We start from the raw sequence: 25968 nt of genomic DNA, 5'->3' as shown, positions 1-25968 counted from the left end.
GATCAGTTGTAAAAATAAACAAATTTTTTAAAATTACTTTTGTTTCTTCAAATTTTTTTGGCTTGATTTTTAAAATTATTGATAAAAAGTAAATAACAAAGCAAGACATTTTGAGATACAATGGGGCCTAAACTATCGTCTCTTGTTTATTTTTACTTTAAATGGATTCTTTTTTATCTCAAAAAATAAATTTAGACAAATCGACATGAACTAGTAATGTCGATCTCGAAGTTAGAAGTTTATTCCTCCACCCATTATTATTAAAAAAAATAATAATAAAAGTGTGTTCGATAATAACACATTCAAAGATTTTAAAGTTATCATAATCAAAGGTTAACAAATACTTTTGTCTCTATATTTTCATGGAAGTAACAAAGTCTCTAGAAATTAAAGGTTGTCCTTCATAAAGAACATGAATGTTCCATAGAAAGGCCTGGCAATCATAGAAACAACGATAACATTTCAACAACAAATTACGAAAATAATACACATACTTGGTAATATAGTTTGGTGATATACCACTCCAGAGATAGTGTGCCCAAGAAAGATAAATTCACTAATATAAAAAGTCAAATATTTACAATGTTGTATTTATCTGTAAAGTAATGACAATTGCAATGACACATGTAGGGTCTAACTTATTATTGATCACCTAGGCTTCCCTAGATGTGAGACTTCTTTTCAATATAACTTAGGTTTCTCCTAAGTATGTGAATATTAGTGAAAAATCACTTAGACTCTCCTAAGTGTGAGACACTCTCTCACCAATGCTTATCTTTCTACCTTCAATTGAAGACCGCTTCACTTTATAGACTTAGGTTCCCCTATGGTCCAGGATCTCTTCTCAGACTTGATTCAAACACCTCAAGAACAACGATATAACTTGCCACTAAATACTTATTTTACTTCTTGCTTCACGAACACTAGAATAATAGAGAACTTTGTTGTTTGGCCACCATACACAATTGTACTAAACTCACAAAACAACAGCAGCAAGCCTAAGAAGACATCATCTTGCTCTTAAATAAACATGGCGAAAAGAAGGAAAATAACCCCATTCATATTCGGTAGACCATAAAAAAAAGGAAAATATCCAAGAGAAATAAAATTGCAAAATATTCTAGATAAGAAAAAAAAAATTTACAAAATCAACATTCTATGGATATTTTCTGAGACAACCACCAAACCAAAGTAACGACAACTCAAAATGCTCTTAAACACATATCTGATTCATAACTCCAACGGTTTCTAACATTAGTTTGTAACAAAATTTAGTTAATATCTTTTAAAATTTGTGACAATTTAGTATTTATATTTTGAAATCTGTAGCTCGTCTATACTGCAAAAAGTTCCATAAAAATTAATTGTTAATTTTTATGATATAACATCGTAGTTTTGTAGTTAACGAACACAATTGGTCTCTAAGTTTTTACCAATGAACATGTAAAAAATCTCATTAAACTTAAACAACATTTTTCACCGTAGGAACTTAATTGTAACCGATTTCAAAATAACATAATAAATCATTACATATACAATTAGGCATTAATTACATTATTAGAAAAACAAAACTACAATGACAAAAGTTCATGAACTAGACTCCTTTGGTCAGATGTTTCATTTTTTTTTTTTTTTTTTGTCCCCCTTCTCATTTATTTATGAAACATATTATGCTTTGTAAATTATTGGGAATGCGACCAAAGTCCCACATTAGTTAGATAAGAGGAAGATCATGGGTATATAAGTAAGGATGATTATCTTCATTGGTATGAGGCATTTTGGGGTGAAACAAAAAACAAAGTCATGGGGTTTATGCCCAAAGTGGACAATATCATACCATTGTGAAGATAGTTTGAGGATAGTTGTCTCTATCATAAATCATTTCTAAATTTTGTTTCTTTTAAAAAGGGACAAACTATGAAATTTATTTTTTCCTTTTTTTCCCCATTTTTTACTTATGTGTATCCCCTCCCATCTCTCCCTCTTTCTTTCCCCATATCTCCTCTTTCTCTTTCTTTTTAATACTTAATTACTCATTTCCATTTTTTTTAAGGAAAAATCATAATCTTTTCGTCTCTAATTTTGAATTTAGTTTCTAAGTTTCAAAATGTTATACATTTTATCCTTAAATTTTTATTTTTTCAATTTAGTCCCTAAGTTTCAACCTCAATTGTTCACTAAATACTCACATTCCGTCTTTAGATGTAATTTATATTAATAAATTCAAATTGTCAAAAGAATTATGATGGATTAAGTTTCACTACTTTTATCACTTTTAGCATTAAATTTAAAATTTCACATCATAATTATTTCTAATTAATTAATAGAAATTGACGTCAATGATTGAAAGTGAGTATTTAATGAAAAATTAAGGTTAAAAGGTGTAAAATCTTGAAATCTAGGGATTAAATTGGAAGAAAAAAAAACTCAACTATCGAAGATAAAATTGTTACATTTTGAAATTTAGGGATTAAATTAAAACAAAACTAAAAACTTTAAAACTAAATAGGTAATATTTTAAAACTTAACAAATAGAAATTAGAGTCAAAACCTAGATATTGTTTCTAATTTTTTTAATTTTTTTTGCGAGCTCTCCTTTTCCTTTTTGTTTTTTTTTTTTGTTTTTAAATCCTTTTCCCTTTCCTTTTTCCTTTCCTTAACAAGTTTTTTTTTTTTTTTTGGTTCTTATTTCATATTCAAATCTCTATTATTATTTTCTCTTCATTGGTAGGATTTTAATTTGTTTTTATTAAATAAATAAACTATTAAGATATTTTTATTTTACCATAAGTTTTCACCAAAATAATCATTCATTCTTTCTCTTTTTTGAATTAATATCGTTGAAAATTTACAAAGTTTTTCTTAATTACCATTTACAAACTAATTTAATTAAACTAACTCATTAATTAAGTAAATATCATTTAAAGGGAATGCTTTAGAGTAAAAAGTTTGATTACAAATCAAATATGATTGGCATTTGAAGGATGAAATTCATTAATACTGTTGTTATTTTATTTTTAGGTTTACCTTGAGGCTGAAATTATATGAAATACTATAAACTCTTTGTAATAGTTGTATATTTATTTGATTATATTGTAGATCGAAATTTTATTACAACTAAAAAATACGGTTATCAAACACATTTATGTTACTTCTTTTTTTCTCAATAAAAAATTTATCATACATTTCCATCTAATTTAGTAGGGGTATTCAAAAAAGTCTGATGATCCAAAAACCATATGATCAAGGTTGTGTTCAACTAAATGAAAATTTTATGACTTGAGTTGGTTCATGGGTTGACCTAAAATCACTCAAACCAATAATTCAAACTTATTATTAATTTATTCTACCTTATTTAATGATTTTTTTTGGTTAATTTATTCTCCAACCACTCCTAAAAATAATTTTTTAGCAGTTTCAAAAGAAAAATTTTATACAATAAATTGAAATTGAGTTATTAATCTTAATTTATTATATAAAATTAATGAAATGAAATTTTTATATATTAGCATTTTACTTACTTTAGAATAAAAATTTAAATAAATAACTCAGATAACTCAAACAAACCCAACCCATATTTTTATGGTTGGGTTGAGTTGGATTCATTATTTAACAAGAGTTAATTGGATTGAAAAAATTTAAAACGCAGACAATTAGATCGGGTCTAAAATATGCTTTAACCCAATTTACGAACACCCTTATAATATAGTTATAAAAACAAAGAAACATAAAACAAGAAACAAAAAACCAGAATTTTAGGAAACGTGCCTAAATTGTTATTTCCATCAATGTTGAAGGACGTACAGTAGTTTATATGGTACTATAAATAATTCAGTATGTGTATGAAAATCCATCAGGGAAGTGAGCTTCTGTCATATTATCCCATTTTTGTGTCATTCCTCCTCTCTACTCAGCCTCAGCAGCAACTTTACCATCTTCAGAATTTTTTTTTTTAGTCATCTGGTGTTTGTATGTATGCTCTAATATAACTAATTTTCCTCTCAATTCTCGAGACGAGCTCAATTAGTGAAACGGTTTAATATCGAAGGGTAGACGAAGATGAAGGTGGCGGTGGTCGGAGCAGGGATCAACGGTTTGGTTTCGGCTTATGTTCTAGCCAAAGCTGGAGTAGAGGTCGTGTTGTTTGAGAAGGAAGAGTATTTAGGTGGCCATTATAAAACTGTAAACTACGATGGCTTTTATTTGGACCTCGGCTTCATGGTCTTCAATCCTGTAATAATCTCTTTTCTCTTCTTCTTACTTCTTTTAGACTTAATTTGAGATTATTATAGCTTATTTAAAAAATTGTTGGCAGATGTATTCTTAAATTGGTTCTCAAGTATAATTAATATTTTTATTTAACATACGTTTAACTCAATATTAAAATATATTGAGGTTGATATTTTAATTTTATCGATATATTGATAGACATATACTGATAAAATATGAAAAATTGTTTTAAATGAAAAAAAAAACTGTTAAAAATATTTTTAAATATAGTAAAATGTCACAATCTATCAATTATAGACATTAATAGATTTCTATCCGTGTCTACTAGTTTCTCTCGGTGATCAATGATAGACAATGATATTTTGCTATATTTTTAAATATTTTAGGAAATTTTTTTTACTAATAGAAAAATGTAAAACTATTTACACAAATAGCAAAAAAATACTGATAAACACTAATAAACTTCTATCAACATCTATCGGTGATAGACTTCTATCAGTTTCTATCACTGATAGACATTGATATACTTCTATCAGTCTCTATCAAAAAAGATTAAAATTTTGCTATTTTGTTTAAATAGTTTCCCTTATTTTTCTATTCTTAAAAATCTCCCATATTTTGATTAACTTTTCTATATTTGAAAACAACCTATAAAATATTGATATCGAATTTTCTTTTCGGATTCATTTTTCTATATTTAAATTTTTTCTTTACTTTCAAACTTAGTTATAAATCTTATTATTAGTACTCATATTAGATTTTGAACTAATAGAACATACTAATAGAACATAATTTTATACTTTTTATGTGTATTTAAAAATATATCATAAATATAGATTGATAATTAGTATTGATATTTTTCAGAGACCTTGAAGAGTATTCCAATCCTTGATTTTATATGTTCTAAATTCTATTTAACTATTATTTTACAATTTCATATAATTTATGGTATATTATATCAAACATATATTTTAGTTTAACAAATGAGATAATGGAGTTTATAATATGAAATACTATGTTTATCAACCCTTATATTCTTTTGAAAAATATAATTCTACAATTCAAATTTTTAAATAATCCAAAATCTCTAGATTCAATGACAAATCCATAAAAAATTATGTCGTTTACAAAATTTATACTAGTCAAATCACAAATTCTAAAAACAATTTAAAAAACAAATATACGAAACAAATATTTACTAAAATTCATTCACGAAACTGAAAACATAAAATAGAATCTGATTGCAAACGTGCCTTACTAATTTTGTAGATATGAATATGTTCTTTTTATCCCTACCTTGGCATGTATATTATTGATCATAGAGATATTACATCATTCTTTGTAAAATGTTTGGGTATGCTATGTTCAATAATATTTGGATGGATTATGATTTTTTTAAAACAAATTGAATATATAGGTAACACATCCAAATACAGTGGAATTTTTAGAGAATTTAGGAGTTGAAATGGAAGTATCAAATATGTCATTTTCAGTCAGCATAGACAAAGGAAGAGGCTATGAATGGAGCACTCGAAATGGTGTTCTAAGTCTTTTTGCACAAAAGAAGAATATTCTCTATCCATCTTTCTGGCAAATGATTCAAGAAATAACCAAATTTAAAGATGAAGTTACCAAGTATGTATTACCAATATTTTCATTGCACCTCACACATGCATGCACACACATAATACACAAGGAATGTGCAAACACGATACACTTTTGGTCCATAAGTTTTGAGTCTGATTTCTATTTGGTTATTAAATAATTTCAGAATGTTACACACACCCTTTTCATTACTAGTTCTTGAGTCTAGCTTCTATTTGGTTCTTAATTAATTTCAATATGTTATATTTTTTACTCTTGAGTTTTCAGTTTAATTTTCATTTGATATTTATGTTTAAAAATACTACATTTTCACCCATTAAGGTTTGAGCTTTGTTTCCATTTCGTGCCTAGATTTCAAGATTTACGCTCTTTATTTATTTTTTTCAAATATTTACTTCTGATCCTTGGTGTTAATTTTTATTAATTAACTTTAAAAATTAAATTTAAAACAAAGGTTATCTAACATACAACAAAACTTGTTATGCACCATATTATAAAAATTCCAATAACATCAGAGATAGACACAGTAAAATAAAGCATGAATAGAACATAGAGTTTGGTAACCCAATTCGGTGCAATATCACCTACTTCAGAGGGCAATGTACTGAAGCAAGATAATTTTACTGATAGAAAGTCAAACGATTACAATGTTGTACTTATCTGTAAACAAATGACAATTACACACAAATAGCTTAACCTCATGAATGATCACTTATGCTCTCCCTAAGTGTCTCTCTCTCACCAAGAAATTTTATCTTTCCACCTTCAAATGAAGACTTCTTCATTTGAAAAAACTTAGGCTCCCCTTAAATATGAGAATCCCTTCTCAAAATACAGTAGAACGAATCAATTAGATTTAGAGAATCACTAAAGATCGATAAATGAAAAAGGTTTACAATCTCATGGATTGATACGCTTGTGTTTTTGACACATATACAAGACAATGACTCAAAATCTCCAAAATGGCCAACTTTAAAATTAAACAAAACACAATATATACATGGGTAACTTTGAAATCTTTAAGAAAAGAATAAATAATCATATAGTAATTCTAAAAATTCTTTTCCACGATCATTCCTTATCTGAACAGCTTTCCATCTTTGCTTTTTGCAAACATAATTCTGACAAACCTTAAAAGTACTTGACTTGTTCCTAATAGACGGATCGCAAGTATATTGAGAGAGATCATTAACACACACATGGACTTATATTTGTTACCTCCAATAATTTCAATCATCATACTGTCATGGAGAAATTTGAGAACACAATAAGTGGTAAGTTGAGAAAGTTTCTTCTGAGCATCTTCAATTTGTTTTCGAGTCTGACAATCGCCACACACAACTCCATCTTTAGACAAAAGATGTGGTATCTCCAATAGAGCTTCTTTTGAAACAACTTCCTTGATTCAACAAAGACTAACTTGACCAAGTCTCTTATGTAAAAGCACGACTTCATTGTACTTAGGGATGTTACAAACATGATTAACAATATTAGAAATCCACAAATAACAATTATCAGAAGATCATGTATCTGTCATAATGAGAGCTTTGACATCATCTATGACAAGACATTTGTCTTTAGAGAAGCTAACATCCAGACCCTAGTCACACAATTAACTTATGATGGTAAGATTAGCAGTAAGTCCTTCAACAAACAATCAACTTCAAGCGGAAGGAGATCATATATTGCAATTTTTTGCCAATGATCTTTCCAGTTGTACCATCACCAAAAGACACTTGGTCAATTCCCACATAATTGAGATCATTGATGTAATTCTTTTTCTCTAGTCATGTGTTTGGAACTTCCACTGTCAAACGACCAATAATCTTTTGTGAAGGATCAAACAGATATAAGTATCACTCCTTTTTCAAGATAAAGGTTAAAGGCTTTTGAACATAACCTTTCTTGGCATTAGTAAAAGATGATCAAGATAAATGGTTATAAACACAATGCAATTTAAAATAATAAGGTCTAATATGAGCTATTTGTACCATAGTGATAACAAACACACATCCTCTTGGCATGTTTTACAGACTTCTGACATGATGCCTATGTAGATGTTGAGGAAAAAAGTGCTAACATCGGATTTTGATCACACCCGACTGTAATGTTTTCTTTTCCCTTATAAATAGGTTGAACAACTCTTTTATCGTTCTGGAGTATCCAAGACCTATTAGATCATCAAATTCTTATCTTGAGACAAAATCTTATCAAGATCATTCATTCCTAAGTTCAACATCTTTATGGATTTATGCACATATTCCAATTCACTCTTAGCCATGTTCAACTCCTATTTAAGCTCAGAGACAATGGTTATGAGTTTGATTTTCAGCAAGAGAAGTCTCAATTCTTTTTTTCTGAATATCTAAGACTTTTATCTCTTCAAGCCATTTTTTATATAACACATGCTAAGATTTGTCAATTGATTCACACATATCTTCTTTTGCATTACTACCACTACAAATTTTTTTTTATTTTTTTTAGTTTTTATTTTGTACAAATTAATTTCTCAGTAAAGTTGTTGACAAGTGCTCTGACATCTTCTTCATATTCACTTTTATCTTCAGATTATTCATCAGATAAAGTTAAAACATAACTCTTATTTTTTTGTTTAAGAAAATTGGCGCATTTACACTGATAGTGATCAAAATATTCACATTTCCTACAAAAGAAAAAAAAAAAAAAACTGTCATTATTCTGACCACTGATACTGGAGTTGTCAACATCATTCTTATGATTCTAAGATCCATAAAGTTTCATGGATGTGCCTCCATTTGCTTCAACATCCAAGGCACAAGGTTTCCATATCTATTTCAAAACGCTTTAGAATTTCACTGAATGATTTGGTTAGTAAGGAGGTTGATCTACAATAGTTTCTTCAAACTTTCTATGATTATCTTCAAACTGAACATTTACAGATAATTGAAGGGGAACCCTTTTGTTTCTTTTGTTAGATTTTCCATCAAAAGTCATCTCAAACTTAAGCAACAACCCAAATAATTCATTAACCTTCATTGTTGCAATGTCCCGATCTTCTTCAATAGCCTTTTCTTCCATATCATACTTTTTTTGGCAAAGATTTGACAACTTTTTTAACCAGGTTCTCTTTCGACATCTTCTCACTCAAGACAAAAGATTTATTAGAAATGTCAAGTAAACAAACATTAAATTCGTTAATTGTTTCATCTTCAAGCATTTTCAAATTTACAAACTTCGTGGTCAACAACTAAAATCTAGACATCTTGACTTTAGAGGTTCCTTCATGAGCAACAACCAAAATGCCCCAAGCTTTCTTGGTAGAAACAAATGTATTAATTAGAAGAAAGATATTTTTGGCAATAACATTGAAGATAACATTAAGGGCACTCGAATCCCTTATGGATGCTTTGTCCTCAAGTTCAGTCTATTTGACTTTAGGCTTAGCTAAGTACCTTAACACCATTTTGGTTAGTGACATCTAGATGAGGCCAACCAATAATCATTACTTTCTATGATTTTCTATCAACTGATTTAATGAAGGTAGTCATGTAACAATCCGACCTTTTGAGTACTCTGCCAAGGATCGTTACTCATAAATACACATTTGAAACCCAAACATTTTAAACATTGGAGGAAAATAAAATTCATTAAAATAATAAAGACAGTTTTGCAAAAATAAACTATAAAATTAATAAATAAGCAAAAAACTTTGTCTAGGGCCCCTAAAAACACTAAGAAAAATCAACATTCAAAATGATAAGATCTACAATCTGACATTAGGTTCTAAATTGAAACATTTAAATAATTTGAAAACATAAACTGAGCGGAAGTGGTTTATCTCTTGTCCCATATAGCACAGTCACAGGTTCCTCTCATCACTCACTATTTTGTTTCTATTCTTACCTGGAAAATATAAAATAAGAAAGGTTGAGTATAAAAATTCTGAGTAAGTGACCTCCTACTGGGGCCATGTGGGTGATCTGTTAAACCCGACCTAATATTGGCATAATGTACATAACATAGCATAGCATGGCATGACATAGGTAGTGGTCCTATGAGAACATCAATCAGACATAAGTGTGATCTTGTAGGAACATAAATCATAGCAATAGTGGTGATCCCAGAGGGACATTGAAACAGTCATAAGTGGTGAAGCCGAAGGTTCACTGATATAAGATGTACATAGTCCGATAGGTGAGTTAACAATCACTCCTTAGCTTAATTAGCATGCACACAACAGCCAATGAGGTTAAAACATAAAGCCATAGTCCATGGCTTTCCACATACTCATAATACTTTTGAAAATTACATAGCTTAGTAAATCACTCCATCAGTTAATTGCATGCTTTTATAGTACCATTTAGTTAACGTTTTCACAACATTATCATTTAATTTGAGTGTCCAACTCAAGGAAGTTCCAGTAGAAAATAACTTACTTAGAAATCAAGTCAAAAAAAAATTGCAGGCAAATCAATCTTCTTTCTAGCTTTCCACAAACTTAGAATTAAATCCCAAAATATGAATCAGAAATCAGTTTTAACCTTTAAGCCCAATTCCAAACATTTAATCATTCCAAAATTACCAACATTACTTACCCAATAGTTGTTTGATCCAAAACTACCTCAATTTTCAATCTAAAAATCCAACAAAAAAAAATCGCAAAAAAAAAAAAAAAAAAAAAAACTCCTTGACACCGCTGGACAACCTCTTAATCCCTTCCAAAAACTCCAAATCGACCTCCAAACATTAAGGTAAATCAGATCCTAGGCCAAAATATAGTGGGTATTCGGGACCAATCACAAGAAACCCTCAAACATCCAAAATAATTGAAATCTTACCCAAAAACACAACTCTAACGTAGAAAATAGAGGTGTGGCCGACGAAGGCGGTCGACGATGTTTGGACGAATGGAGGCGCGGTGGTGTTGTGATGGTCGGCTGGTTGTCGGTCCTAATGGCACTATAGTCGAGATGCTGACGCAGCTGAGGCAATCGAATAATTTTCAAAATTAGAAGGGAATAAAAAAAAAAAATTAAATCCACAATTTCCTCCAAATAAATGAATCCATTTTTTTTTCTTAAATTCAATTAAAATTCCACTTCTTTAGAAATATCTTTCAAATTAACTATATTAAAGTTTTAGCCCCAATTTATCCAAAATAATGCCCAAATATTTTAAGAGAATATAATGAAAATTACCTAAAAAATTCGAGATGTTAATCATACGAGCTTTCCAGTAGGCATAGTTTGTTCCATCTAGAGCTGGGGAAACATGGTAGATCCACCTACTATGATTCATTCCATTTGAAGGAATACAAATCGAAACACCAAAAGTAGGTGACCTGTTCTACTACCAATTGAAATAAATGTTACCTAACACACAATAAAATTTGTTATGCACAATGTTACAGTAATTCCAAGAACATAAAAGATAAACACTAGAAAAATAAAGCATGAGTAAAACACAAAGCTTGGTAATTTAGTTTGGTTCAATACCACCTATATCTGGGAGGTAGCGTACAAAGAAAAGATAATTTCTTCAATATAAAGTCAAAAAATTTCAATTTGTATTTATCTATAAATAAATGATAATTACACCGACACACAAATAGCTTATCTTCGTGAATGATCACTTAGGCTCCCCCTAATTAAGTATGAGACTCCCTCTCAACGAAACTTAGACTTTTCCTAAGTGTGAAAATATTAATGAATGATCTTTTAGGCTTCCTTTAAGTGTGAGACTCCTCTTAATGAACCTTAGACTCTCCATTAAGTGTGAGACTCTCTCTCAGGAAGAACTATCTTTCCACCTTCAAATGAAGAGCACTTCACTTGGAAAAAATTAAGCCCCCTAAGTATGAGAATCCCTTCTCAAAATACAGTAGAACGTGCAAATAAGATTAAGAATAATCGACAATGTCGAAAGCTACAAAATCTTATGGATTGACACACTTGTATTTTCGGTACAAACATAAAACAATGGCTCAAAATCTTCAAAATGGCCAACCCTAAAATTGAACAATACAATATATATATATATATATATATATGGGTAACTTTGAGAAGATCTTTAAGGAAAGAATAAATCATCTTTGCAAGGAAAAAAAAAAAAAAAAAAGCAAACCACAAAATCTGCAAAATCCCGCTGTTCGCAACTTGGAAATCAATGTCATTAATTGGACTCCAAACCGAAACAAAAACAAAATATTTGTAAATCACCGAAACCTACCTCTTATACTAACAAGTAGCATATGCGGCAAGGTTCACTGCTTTAGGTATTAGCACTATGGCTTTCAACTGAAATAGTTGAAATTTCAACTAAACTAATAGTGCGCGTTTGGTAGAAACAGAATGATCCCTTGGCAAGTTCGAACTACAAGGATCCCAGAATTTAATCTTCTCTTAAGCTAAATTTGATTATGAAAAGTTGTAAAAACAGGATTTTCGTTTTGGATAAAATGAAAACATGCAAGAAATTAAAATGCAAGGGATAAATGTAAGCTAGGATTGATCTATCTAGTTTCTAGAATCATTCAATGCAATTTCTATTCTTGATTTCTAAAACTTCAACATGCAATTGGTTCATGAATGCACAACTACTCGCTCGATGTGATCTAACTAACAAAGGCGGACAACTAGCAAGAATCTAATCGATAAAACGTCCTAATTATTAATTAAGGTTGAAAAGGTCATATCCTAACTAATCTACTTGCTTCTAAATTCTACTAGGTTCGATAGCGGCCATATAGAACTAAAAACACATGCATTACGATTTAGGATTCAATTGTGTCAATTAATTGTCAGGAAAGCCATGTTCAATTAACCAATTTTATCTTCGAACCTAGCAATTCATGTATCCTAGGAATAGCCATCAATTGCATAATTAATTCATGCTAGTTAATTGATTTTTAGCTAGACATTTAGGTAAGAACGTGATGTAACTAAAAACCGATTAGCCATGCACGATTATGCGTGAAGAGTTAACCTCACATCATGCTTTTATAAATTATAATGGATTCGAAGAAGACACAAATTCAACATGTAATTTATTCAGGAACACATAATTCTCAAGAAATTAGCAAAGAATTAAAACTCCAAAAACTAGATAGAAAATCGTTACATCGAGTAATCCATAGATAAATTGAAGAGGAAGATTCAATCGATCGTTTACAATCCAAAAGAAAATAAAAATATAACCTAAATATACAAAAAAGATAAAGGAAGAGGAAGAACTAGTATCCACTCCTCGACCTCAATCAAATTTTGCATCCTCCTATTTTACCTAATTCGGAAAGAATACTTCTATACAATAGGCGCAGCGTTGCAACGCTAGCAGGTGCTCTTGTGATCTAGCCCTCAAGTGTTGGAATGTTACTATAATGCTAGCTTTCCACAGGCGCGCATGCATGGACCCGTTAGAGTTCTGTTAATCTTCGCAGCGTTGCAACGCTAAGGGTAGCATTATGATGCTACCCTGTATACGAGCCTACTGCCTTACAGCAATGCATTAGAGCGTTGAGCGAGGGTTGCGACGCTCCGATTAGGGGTATTTTTGTCATTTCTTCTCTTTTGATGTCCGAATGCTCAAACCACCTCCAAATTGCTTCAAATTAACCTTGTTTCTCTCCAAATGTTCGGTTCTACCTCTTCAACGCTCAATACCTTCAGAATAGGATATAATTAATATTAAAAATTCATTAAGAGCCTAAATTAAGCTAGGAATTATAGCTTTTTTGGAGAGCTATCAAACACCCCCAATTTAATTCTTGCTCCTCCCGAGCAAGGTAAAACAAAATCTAGACATGAATCATGTGATAAAAATGAGTGACTCAAATCTCAAGGTTAAAGATAACAAACTCTTCACAAAGATAGGGTCATTCAAATGCATGCGCTAAATCAAGAAATTTAAAACTAACTCTTTATCCCCTATATGTGTGTGCTTAGCCAATCCTATTAATCACACCCCTAAGAAAGAGGAGTAACCCCCTTCAAAAATATCATACAAACTTACTCTTACCCTACAACATGCTTGCCTTTTATTTAGCATATAACAGGCTTTTACTTTCTAAAATAAAAGTTTGGCAAAAACCTAAGCATGCATTACTATGATGAACTTAAGTTACTTAACAACTATCATCTAGATCATTCGGAGTGACAACAAGCATATGAACCAAATAACCCAATCCTAAGCATTCAAATCCACAAATAAGACTGCTATGTGTTCAAAATATGCAAGGGAATCAATTTTTTTTTCTTTAAATTTGACCCAAAATCATGCATAAATTTTGTGAATCATAAACAGAGCGAATAGGAAGTTATCTAAAAGCTATCATAGAAAGTCATTATCACAATACATACATCATCACAAAAATCATCTCAGCAGCTCAACCACAAAGTCCGAGTTCAAGTGCTCAAGGACTTGTCAAACATGCATATATAACTTCCACCCCGAACATGAAACGATACATTGTCCCAATGTATCTCTAACGAATATTTTAGACTAACGGATAGTAAAAATAAAAAAATAAAAAAAGGAAGAAGAAGTAGAAATTTTAAACTAACTAAATAACCAATATTCTTGATTCTTTTGTGTATACAGTTATCTTGAAGCTATGAAAAATAATCTAGAAATGGATCAAAATGAAACGTTGGGACAATTTCTCAAGTCAAGGGACTATTCTGAAGTATTCCAAACTGCTTACCTTGTGAGATTTTCCCTTACCATTTTCTTTTTTCTCCTTATTATTTTAATTCCTACCAAACTTTGTGGATAATGATGGCTTTCACTCGACATCTTGAGTTTAGTGGTGATTTAACATGGTATTAGAATAAGAAATATTTTGTTTAGAACATCTCTAATATCATTTCCTATCTAAAAATTTTCAATTAAATCCACGAGTAAGAGGAAAATGGTATATTATTTATATAATTAAATTTATCAATACTCAACCTTTTAAGCTTTTAAGATTGATGGATGATTTAATGAGATTATATTTCTGCAGTTTCCAATGTGTGGTTCCATTTGGTCGAGCCCCATCGAAAAAGTTCTCAACTTTTCAGTTGTCTCTGTTTTTTCATATCTTCAGGATCATTATCTGCTTCAGGTGTTTTTTACATCACTTTTTTTTTCCATATCTGAGATTTTAAATATTATTTCTTTCATAATTTGCCTATTTTCCTTTACAGTTTTTTGGTCATCCACAATGGCTTACTGTCAAATGGAGTTCAGATTCTTATCTGAAGAAGGTGATCCTTGGAATCATTGTTAGAGCATTGATATTAATATTGAAATTTTCATTTAACCCATTAGCTTAAGTTTTTCGGTCAATCTCCAAAATGAGCATAGCTAATGAAGTTTATTTATCGATTTTAAGATTAGATGTTCGATTTCTCAACAATAATACATATAGTGTTTAAAAAGGGGGAAAAAACTTTCAATAAATTGGTGATTGATGTTGAGTTCGAACCCTTATAAAATGTTTATGTATTTTTTGATATTCCCTATTAATTATACAATTATTGATGTTTAAAACGTCAGTTACAGAAAACGCTTGAGAGTGAAGGATGTCAAATAAGAACTTGCTCTAAAATTAATTCCATCTCAACTACCAAAGAAGGTGTGAGTAATTAAAATTGCATTGATTCAATGAGTTTTAATAACTTGTAATTAGCATTATAGAAAAAAAATTAAACATTTAATATAACGTTTTATCAGGATGCATTGTAAGCTACGGACTCCATTTTGAAGAAATATTTGATCAATGTGTGATAGCAACTGATGCCCCTGATGCTTTAAGAATATTAGGAAATCAAGCAACACCCGAAGAAGCAAGAGTACTTGGAGCTTTCCAATACGTTTATAGGTACATTTTCTATCTCTCATTCTTTCCGATATTTGGATCAGATCTTAATTAATTTGTTTTTGAATGAACATTCGTTTGGATTTCATGGACTCTAATCCTGTATTACACGTCATTTTTTCCCATCTTAAAACTAATTGGCGACGAGAGGAGTAACTCACGTATATTATAAAAATCATAAACTCTTTCCAATTCTTTAATATGAAATCTCGAACATACCCGTTTAAGATAGTGTCACTTTTGGTGCACTTTCTTAAGTCATTTTCTTTTGTGGCTGAGCCTTTATACCATACTAGGGTATGAATCGTTTAAAATATAGCATTGAAAAGAATTTGTATATATAACAAAATTTAGATCCAATTCTCATAATTTTTCGGTAATACTAAGAGGAGTCTATCGACAAAAAAGTCTATCACAGATAGATTTTTCTATTAAAAATGTTGCATACATTTAATTATTAGTCCTAAAAATATTACTCATTTTAAATACCATCGTGTGTCTCTAAGAGTTTGTTTGGATTTTCTAGAGATTTTTTTTTCAAAAGAGTCATTTTTTTTAAACTCTTTTATTAAAAATGGTTTGAAATATACTTTAAATTATTTCAAAATCGTGGTTGTCAAACACTTAAATTTTTCCAAAATAATTTATTTGAAAATTAAATACTTGAAAAGTTAAAACAAATATACCCAAATCTAATTGACTATGAGATAGAACCATATTTATCTAATTAGTATTATATGTATGTTTCTTTAGAGGATAATGCTTGTCCTAGCTACTTCCCACATTGTTTCCATATTGAAATGATACAAAATAATAATAATAATAATAATAATAATAATAATAATAATAATAATAATTGCTGCTATCATGTTTGAAATGACTTTTATCCAATTTACAAATAACTTCAATTATTTCAAAGTCAATTTAAAGTTGATTATTTTTACATCCTTAAATGTGATTTTCATATCACCAAAAGTAAAGTTTTAGGAGGTGTTTGATTTAACTTTTTACGTGTTTAATTTTGAAAATAAGTTATTTTGGAAAGAATTGAAATGTTTAACAACCACTCAAAATAGTTTTTGGAAAACTTTCAAAGTACATTTTAAATAGTTTTTATAAAAAAGATTGAAATAAAAATAGTTTTAAATATTTCTTTCTTTCTAGTCAATCCAAACATGTCCTTTGGAGCTATTTGGATTGCAAATATTATTTCATGGGTATAGATGCTAAATATCTGGGATTTGAATGTCTAAGTTCTAAATATCTGTGATAATTAATGTTTGTGTTTGGATGTGCAGGATAATTAATGTTTAAAAGTTAAATATTTGTGTTCAATTCAATAATTTGTATATAGAAACTAAAAGTAAGTAATTACTTAATTAAATATAAGAGTTGAATTAAATTTAACATTAATTAATCTATTGTTATTTTAATTAATAAAATAAATATTAACTAAATACTTTTGAATTGAACATAATTAAATTAATTACTAAAATTTTTTAAATTAACAAATAAATTAATTAGAAAATTGATAATTAACAATAATTATTTATTAAATAGTTAAGATAACATAAAATATTAATGGTAAAGATATTAGTTGAAATTTATTAAGTCTAAATAATTTATTTATATTTAATAATTAATTAAAATTAATAATAATGAAACTTGATATTAAATTATTAATTAATTAAGCTATATTTTTACATTTCATCTCCCAGACATAAAAATCCCACACTTTGCAGGTTAAAAAATCCATATTAAATGGGTTTTAAAGTTCACTACATAGTAATATCTTGAGTTTTAAAAACTGAAATTATGTGAAACAAACAAAGATATTAAATATTTATTTGAAATCCATAAGAAAACCTGTGAAACAAACAAGACTTTACTAATTTTAAAATCACTCGTAAAAACGTGCTTCAAGGATTTTGAAATAAGCATATACAAATTTTAGTCTTTAATATGGATATCAAAAATGGTAATGAAATATGAATCTTTTGGTCATCTTGACTTCTTATTTTCTTGCTCTTTTTCTTTTTCTTCTCTATAGGTTAACAGTTTTTTTTTTCTCTATATTGGCAGTGATATTTTCCTTCATCATGACACAAATTTCATGCCTGAAAACCTAGATGCATGGAGTGCATGGAACTTTCTTGGAAATAATATAAATAATAAAGCGTGTTTGACATATTGGCTCAATGTACTTCAGGTTAATATCTCTCGAAGTTCCACTTTGAAAATCTTTGATACATCAACCTAATATATCACAGATATTATTCTCTCTAAATTTATCCTAATTTTTATTTGCTTTTGGGATTAACCTAGAATCTTGGACAAAGGAGTCCTCCTTTTTTTGTAACCATTAATCCAGACCAAGAGCCAAAACATGTCTTGTATAAGTCCTCAATTGGCCATCCAATTCCATCTCTTAGTGCATCAAAAGCCTTAAATGAGCTTGATAGCATTCAAGGGAAGAGACAAATTTGGTTTTGTGGAGCATATTTAGGTGAGATTTTTTGCTTCAAAATTCATTCATCTTCATCTTCATCTTCATTTTCTTCATTATTATCATTATTAATTATATATACATGTATGTCATACCTTCAAATCCTTTGAAGTCTTATTCTAGAAATGATGGTTATGCTTTTTCTTTAGGTTGTGGCTCCCATGAAGATGGGTTAAAGGTAATGAATGATCAATTTTATTGCCAAACAATAATTATTGATTGCTAGACTAGTTTGACCAGTAATCTAATCACATGGTGTCACGTGATAATTTTTTTTTATTGTAATATTTAAATTAAGTTTTGTAATGTAATGTAACATAAACATTATATTTGTAGGCTGGCACCATGGTAGCACAAAAAATATTAGGAAAAAGTTGTACTCTTTTGACTCAAAATCCAAATCATATGGTACTTTCTTTGGTAGAAACTGGAGCTCGTTATCTAGTCACTAGATTTTTTGCACGATATATATTCATCGGATCATTAAGGTAAGTTAATACATGATATTATGCTATAATCATATATTTTTTTATGCACTTAAGTATTTTTTGTCTAATAATATCGCTGAAATAAATATTTTAATGAAGAATTTTCAAAAATAGAAAAATAAGGTAAATTATTTACACAAAGTAACATAATTTAATCTTGTTTGACAGAGGTTGATAGATTTAAGTATATCATGATCTATTAGTGATAGAAACTGATAGAAGTATATTTTTGATACTATCAGTGACAGAAACTAATACAAGTCTATCACTGATAAACGTTGCGTCTATAAGTGATAGAAACTGTCAGAAGTCTATAAATAGAGGTCTATAGAAGTTTATCAGTGTCTATCAGTGATAGAAACTGATAAAAATTAATCATTGATATTATAGTGATATAAACTGATACCATTTAATCCTTAGTGTCTATAAGTGTTTTTTTTATTATTTCTGTAAATAGTTTGATATTTTTTTATAAAAATTCTCCCATTTTTATTTGTTTGTTAGTTCCTTAAGCAGAGAATTAATGACAATAGTGTTGTCCTCTTATTGACAAGAGCTAACTTTGCTTAATTATTACATAATAATACAGTATAATGGAGGAAGGTGGTACAATATTTACATTTAAAGGAATGGATAACAAATTCCTTCCAAATGTTGTTTTAAAAGTCCACAACCCCCAATTTTATTGGAAGGTATGAAATTCCAATTTCAGTTTGATGTATATTTAAATATATTTGAATTAGTTTAATTTGATAAAAATAGGAATGAAAATATGATATATAAATAATGTTGATATTATTCCTCAATTTATATTATTTAGTTTAAAATATAGTTAATAACTTCCCACCTTTAATGAGAATTTTCTTTTGGTATACAGATTATGACACGGGCTGATATAGGCCTTGCAGATGCATATATTAATAGAGATTTTTCTATTGTTGACAAGGATGAAGGTCTTCTAAATCTTGTTCTGGTGAATTTTTCTTAGTCCCTAATTAAATAATAATATTACTCTTAGTTAGAGCCCGTTTGCATTCACTTAAGAAAAAAAAACGTTTTAAAAAACTCATTTTTATTTAAACACTCTTGATCAAAACGGTTTAAAATACACTTTAAAACCTGCTTTGAGTGATGGTTAAACAATTCAATTTTTTCTAAAATAATTTATTTTTTAAATTAAATACTTGAAAATGTATTCCAAATATACTTTTAATACTAATTTCGTCTTTTTACAGATTCTCATAGCCAATAGAGATGCAAACTCTTCCATTGCAAAACTAAACAAGAAAAGGTATACATATAACCAACCATCTCCATTAGCCTTTATAGGCTAAAAACTTTTGAACTTTATTATTTATTTTAAGAAATATTTTTATTCTTTTATAAATGTTTCGAAACTATTCATAGAATAAAAATTCGAATGAAAATTGAGATCCTATAACTCTTTGGGCCACATTTATTTGAAATTCTAGTTCCAATCAAAATTTTAATATAATTCTACTGAATTACTAATTGCAAATTTTAAAAGAGTTAGAATGGTTTTTTTTTTTTTTGGTTTAATTTACCCACATTTTTATTAAACCCACGAAACATATTAAATTAATTTTTCAGGGGATGGTGGACACCTCCATTATTCACAGCTAGTATTTCATATGCAAAGTATTTCTTTCAACATACTTTAAGACAAAACACTCTTACTCAGGCTCGAAGGAACATCTCTCGTCATTATGATCTGGTATTACAAAAAGTTTCCATTTAATCTTTTATGTTTTAATATAATATTTAATAATCGTTTTTTTATAGTAATTTAACGGATTGTTTGAGAATGATCGATCATTCTTATAAAACTACTTGTCACACATGTCTAAAATACCGATTATTTCTTAATCATAATCTAGGAAGAGGCATTGTTTTTGTCTATTTGGTAGGACTGACTAATTTGATTATTTTAATGAATAATATATATTTTTGTTTGGCATTAAATCGACTCATTGTTGATCGTGTCTTTTTTTTATGTGAATATGTAAATAGACCACTAATGGCAACCTTATTTTTTTTTTGTCCATGTTCAACTCATATGTTCCACGATCGTTAAAGTATGTCTACATCAAGTGCCCATAGTTACACGTAGAAAATTGTAAAATATTCTTTTATTTATTTAATTTACATCAAATGAATGTTAAAAATGTAGGAAAGTGTATGTAGATGAATGGTGGAACAAAAAGTTAAGGAAAAACAAAAATAAAAACAAAAACAAAAACAAAAACAAATAATTAAATAAATAAATAAACTCATAAAATATGCATACCTTATTAGATTAAGACTGCATCTCTACACTTCAAACACAAATTTCATAAACTAAATCGACTCAACTCTGCACCTAAAATATAAGTAACTATTATTAACTCTCAACTCTTTGCACCTCAAACATAGATAATTATTATCAATTCAATTCAACTCACCTTTGCACGTCAAACGCACCCTTAGTATATATATTATTTTAGTATATCAACAACTAATTTTTCACTAAGCAACTAAATTGAAATATTTGAACAGTAAAGACTAAATTTAAAAATATACAAACAAGAGTTTTTCAGTTGATTACTTTCCTTCTCTCTTTTTCTTTTGGTATTTTCTATTTATTAAAGCTATTATGTATTCACTAGGCTAGCTTAGGGAAATTATTAAAAAAAAAAAAACCAAACCTATTTAAATGTTGTTATTTCACATTATTTTTCTTCCTTTGGCTGACATAAGTATTTGAATTCGTCATTGTGCTTAGAGCAATGAACTATTTTCTCTATTCTTGGATGATACAATGACATACTCATGCGCTATCTTTAAGGTTTGTACACTGATCAATACTATATTATATTTAAATATTTCATAATGGTATTAAAAGGACCATTTTTCTACTATTTTTTTGTTTTCTTTACTATATTTAATTAATTTGTTTAATAGGGTGAAGATGAAGATTTGAGGGTTGCACAACTTAGAAAAATTTCTCATCTTATAGAAAAGGTAATTATTTAAGCTACAAAAATATATTAATTTCCAATTACCATAGTTCTTTCATTTTCTCACTAAGTTCTTCCAAATTTTCTTCCTTTTTTTCTTTTCTTTTTATATTATTAATTTCTAGGCAAGAATTAATAAGAACCATCACGTCTTAGAAATGGGGTGTGGCTGGGGAAGCCTTGCTATTGAAGTTGTCAAAAAAACTGGATGTCATTATACTGCCATTACTTTATCTGAAGAACAATTAAAATATGCTGAGAAGAAAGTCAAAGATCTTGGTCTTCAGGTATAAATTATATAATCAACCTCCCTCCCTTTATACAACCATTAATTTTCAAATATATTCTCTAAATTATTTGTGTTGCCTCCGAAAAAATCACACATAAACTCAATATAAAAGCTTAAGAAAAGAGTCGTATACTATGTATGTATTTATAGGAAATTTTTCATGTAAAAGAAAGCCCTAAATCTTCGTTAAAGGAAATAAAATAAAGATAAATGAAAAGAAGAAATAGACATTGAAAAGAATATAAAGACAAGTTTCTTCAACACCCCTTTTTCTTAATTGTAAAAGCTTTGAAGTGTGTGAAAAATTTCTACCATTGAATAATTTTCTCTCTCGACCCCAATTACAATAGCACTTTCTTAAAACTTTTGACTATTCACACTTTTTTTTTTACTCTCAAACTAGAGAATACAAAAGAATTTGAATTAGAGATAGCATAGTAAGCTTTAAGTCAACAAAAACCCAACAAAAAAGTGTATTTAATTTATAGATAGTATACGACTCAAATTAACCATTCATTTCGGTCAAATATATGATTATTTGTTTCAGGATCACATCGAGTTTTATCTTTGTGACTATCGACAATTGCCAAGTAATAACAAATATGATAGAATTATATCATGGTGAGTTGAACTAAAAGAGAAGTCATCCATTAAGCAAAGTTTATGATATTAAACCAGCCAGTGTAATATTAATTCTTTTTGTACTTTGTTTATCATATTCAGTGGGATGCTAGAATCTGTTGGACATGAATTTATGGAAGATTTTTTTTGTTCATGTGAATCAGCATTAGTAGAGAATGGTATTCTCGTTGTACAGGTTAGAAAAATTTTGAATGCTAATCCAAGCCTAATAAAGTAGATAAAGCTCGATATTTATAATTACGATCCCAATGATCGATGATTTAATAAAGCTCTAATTAAAATTTCTAATTCTTATTAGTTTATATCGATACCGGATGACCGTTACGATGAGCATCGACTAAGTTCAGATTTTATGAGGGAATATATATTTCCAGGAGGATGTCTTCCATCGTTAAGTAGGGTAACAACTGCCATGGTTAGAGCATCCAGATTTTGGTAAGTGTTGATGAATATGATTAATTTGTTAGAAGATTAATGGTAATTCCCCTATAAAAAATAAAAATACTTAGTGAAATGTCTTATTTTGCAGTGTGGAACACTTGGAAAATATTGGTATCCATTACTATCAGACATTGATGTGTTGGAAAAAGAATTTTCTACTGAATAAGAGGTATAGATATGAAGCCATGTTATAGAGCATGGATTGGTTTAAATTGAAAGGCATTTGAGTTTTTTTTTTTATTTTGTTCCAGCAAGATACTTGAACTTGGTTTTGACGAAAGTTTCATACGAACTTGGGAATACTATTTTGATTATTGTGCTGCTGGTTTTAAATCTCGCACTGTTGGAGATTATCAGGTATTATTCTTCTTTCCCTCAAAACAATTATTTTATAAACATAGTACAAAGAATTGGATATATTAGATTAATACTTAAAATAAGAAGGAAAAAAAGAAAAGAAAAGAAAAGAAAATTATACCCAATTATTTATTTTGTTGAAGTATGCAATTTATTGATTTAGTTTGTGGGAGAAAATGAGTAACTTATTTACAAATATAATACTGGTAGATGTCTATCAGTATCTATCATTATCTATCACGGATAGACAATAACATTAAAATCTATCCGATTATATATTAAAACTCTAAAGCTAGCACTATGATTCTAATGTTTTATTGCAGATTGTGTTTACAAGGCCGGGTAATGTTGCAACATTCAACAATCCATATCAAGGAATACCTTCAGCATAATGACACTTTTTACTTCTGCAATTTCTTTTCTTTTTCACATTATAAACCTTTCCATTGGAGAATTATATATTTTTACCACTCATCCTCATCCACACAATAAATTTTAGAGGCAAACTTCTAACTTGTATCTTTTCATACGCATATAAGACTTCTTTAAATGCAGGAACTAATATATATTTTGGAGAGAAATATTGAAATCAAATACAAATAGAAATTTTTATTGAATAGGAGAGTGATTTTTTGTCACACCCCACTCCAGATCACCCTCTTAGCCTAGAGAAGGGCGTGACTGCAGCAGTTATCAACCCTTAGGCTGACACTTACTGCCTAAAAACTCTTGCGAAATAACTTTGATACCAAATACAAATTATATGCAACGGGACGGCTGTAGGCCCACAATTTATTAACTTAGAAACTTAATATGTTTAGAGTATTTACAACATTAGATTTACAAGTCCCAAAACCCACAACCCTAGTCCCTATATGAACAATAGTAACATGTATACAATATTAACAGTAACCACCTAGCAAACGGTTACAAGTCTTCTGGGCCTTTAGTGGCAGAGCAGATACTGAGCTGTCTTCAGAGGATTTGATCGCTACCTGTGGGGGGGAAAAAAAACATTTGAAAATGGGGTGAGCTTATGCCTAGTGAGTGACCGAGAAAACATAGTAAATTCTCATGCATAATTTCAGAAAATAGTTTTATCTGAAATATAAACTTTTGCAGCAAAAATATTTTTCAAGCGTAATGTATATAAATCTGTTATAAACATAAAACAGTAAAATCATTTCTCAAGTCAAAGTACTGTATATCTGGTAAAATAATCCCAACACCAACTACTAGTCCAGAGAGAACCCTTTTGCTCAATCTCTGACTTTATTCACCTGTGGCCACACTAAGTACCTTCACACATTAAGTACTACTTCTCAGATACCTTCTCCTTGTACTTCAGTATCGAGCTACTAGGATACCTTCTCCAACGTACTTCAGTACCAATAGATACCTTCTCCTTGTACTTCAGTATCTAGTTGGGTGGATGCCTTCTCCTTGTACTTCGGCATCGCATTTTACCAAAACTATTTATAAACAACTTTTCTCTTTAAAGCATGTAGAGTATAACACATATACAACATGGCTTTAAAGATGGTAACGCATGCTAGATAAAATCAATACATATACATATGTAAATAGTTTTTCAACAATAGGCATGCATTCATAACACAATTCAGATCTTGTTTGGAAACCACTTTATAAAACTAGTAGGCATGAGAATTAATTTCGCAAACATGCTTTCTATAAAATGTTTGCAATCAAAACAGTTTAAAAACGTTTTAGTTTGAAAACATTTTAGCCACTCACCTCGAACTCTTAGGAACTTTTCACTCTAGTAGCTCCTTGGGTCCCTTTTTCACCCCTAGAATCCAGATTCAATTTACAACTTAGATTACTTATAGTTTCGAACCTTATTTGGAAATATTTCCTTCTACAAACTTATTATAAAATGTCTTACGAATCCTACTCTAAAGTTTCAGCTCAGAATTCTTCGTGGTTTGGCCGAAATCTTAAAATCTTCAAGACTGGCCTAGACTGATTCGACAATCTGACCCTTCTGCATTCTTCTCAACCTCCAGCCCAGTTCCTTTGAGTCTTTTCCTCCGGCAGCCCTACTCTGAAAACTACACTTCCAGAGCTTTCATATGGATTTAAAATCACTCCAAACACATGAGTATATTGGAAGATCTCCTCGTCCAAAGTTGACACATTCCTCTAAACCCTCACTGCCCTCTACCTTCTCTACGAAATTTATGATTTTTGTGTGATTTGAAAATAAAATCCCAACTCCCTATTTATAGGCGTTCAAATTGCTCATGGGATTGACAGAACCTACTTGGTTGTATGGCCAAATGTTTAATCCTCCCTTTATCAACGTAAGCTGACATCACTTTGGTTCAATGTGTTCTTCCTAAACGCATCCAACACAGTTTCTTAGGGTTTAAGAATTTCTCTTAATCGGACACCTAGATTTTAATTGACATTTTCCCTTACGTTTTTAAGCTTTGTTTGTATTCAAATTAGGGTTCTTACAAGCATAATCAACCCCAACACGTCTAAATACATTGCCTAAAAACTTGCTCGGCCATTCAATGCATAGGCGAGGC

General features: G+C 29.4%; 1 protein-coding gene across 2 annotated transcripts; it reads left to right on the top strand.

The window, feature by feature from the left end:
* The first annotated feature begins 3858 nt into the window (after positions 1 to 3858).
* Positions 3859 to 23932, top strand: LOC120067537 (uncharacterized). Of its 2 annotated transcripts, none has more exons than XM_090307747.1 (24): positions 3859 to 4233; positions 5648 to 5865; positions 14413 to 14518; positions 14816 to 14917; positions 15000 to 15059; positions 15358 to 15430; positions 15529 to 15676; positions 17756 to 17882; positions 17999 to 18179; positions 18329 to 18357; positions 18516 to 18667; positions 19257 to 19359; positions 19545 to 19640; positions 19903 to 19958; positions 20279 to 20402; positions 21450 to 21512; positions 21629 to 21688; positions 21810 to 21971; positions 22521 to 22594; positions 22697 to 22790; positions 22914 to 23050; positions 23145 to 23225; positions 23308 to 23413; positions 23737 to 23932. In XM_090307747.1, the coding sequence occupies exons 1-24, from the start codon at positions 4060 to 4062 to the stop codon at positions 23803 to 23805; spliced, it is 2595 nt and encodes an 864-aa protein (XP_090163873.1). In that variant the 5' UTR covers positions 3859 to 4059; the 3' UTR covers positions 23806 to 23932. The 2 variants fall into 2 exon arrangements, with proteins under 2 accessions (XP_090163873.1, XP_090163872.1); XM_090307746.1 differs by having other exon boundaries at positions 15352 to 15430.
* The last annotated feature ends 2036 nt before the right edge of the window (positions 23933 to 25968 follow it).

This window comes from Benincasa hispida, chromosome 12 (assembly GCF_027475165.1).
Source record: "Benincasa hispida cultivar pf3 chromosome 12, pf3_genome.v1.1, whole genome shotgun sequence".
Classification (NCBI taxonomy): domain Eukaryota; kingdom Viridiplantae; phylum Streptophyta; class Magnoliopsida; order Cucurbitales; family Cucurbitaceae; genus Benincasa; species Benincasa hispida.
This window is presented reverse-complemented; position numbering and strand designations above follow the sequence as displayed.

Bases quoted from the DNA above. Each gene is read 5' to 3' on its own strand.
- LOC120067537 (XM_090307746.1), top strand. From the start codon at position 4,060: ATGAAGGTGGCGGTGGTCGGAGCAGGGATCAACGGTTTGGTTTCGGCT. The intron at 15,431-15,528 runs GTGTGAGTAATT...ACGTTTTATCAG, and splicing joins CATCTCAACTACCAAAGAAG to GATGCATTGTAAGCTACGGA. The intron at 19,360-19,544 runs GTATGAAATTCC...TTTGGTATACAG, and splicing joins ACCCCCAATTTTATTGGAAG to ATTATGACACGGGCTGATAT.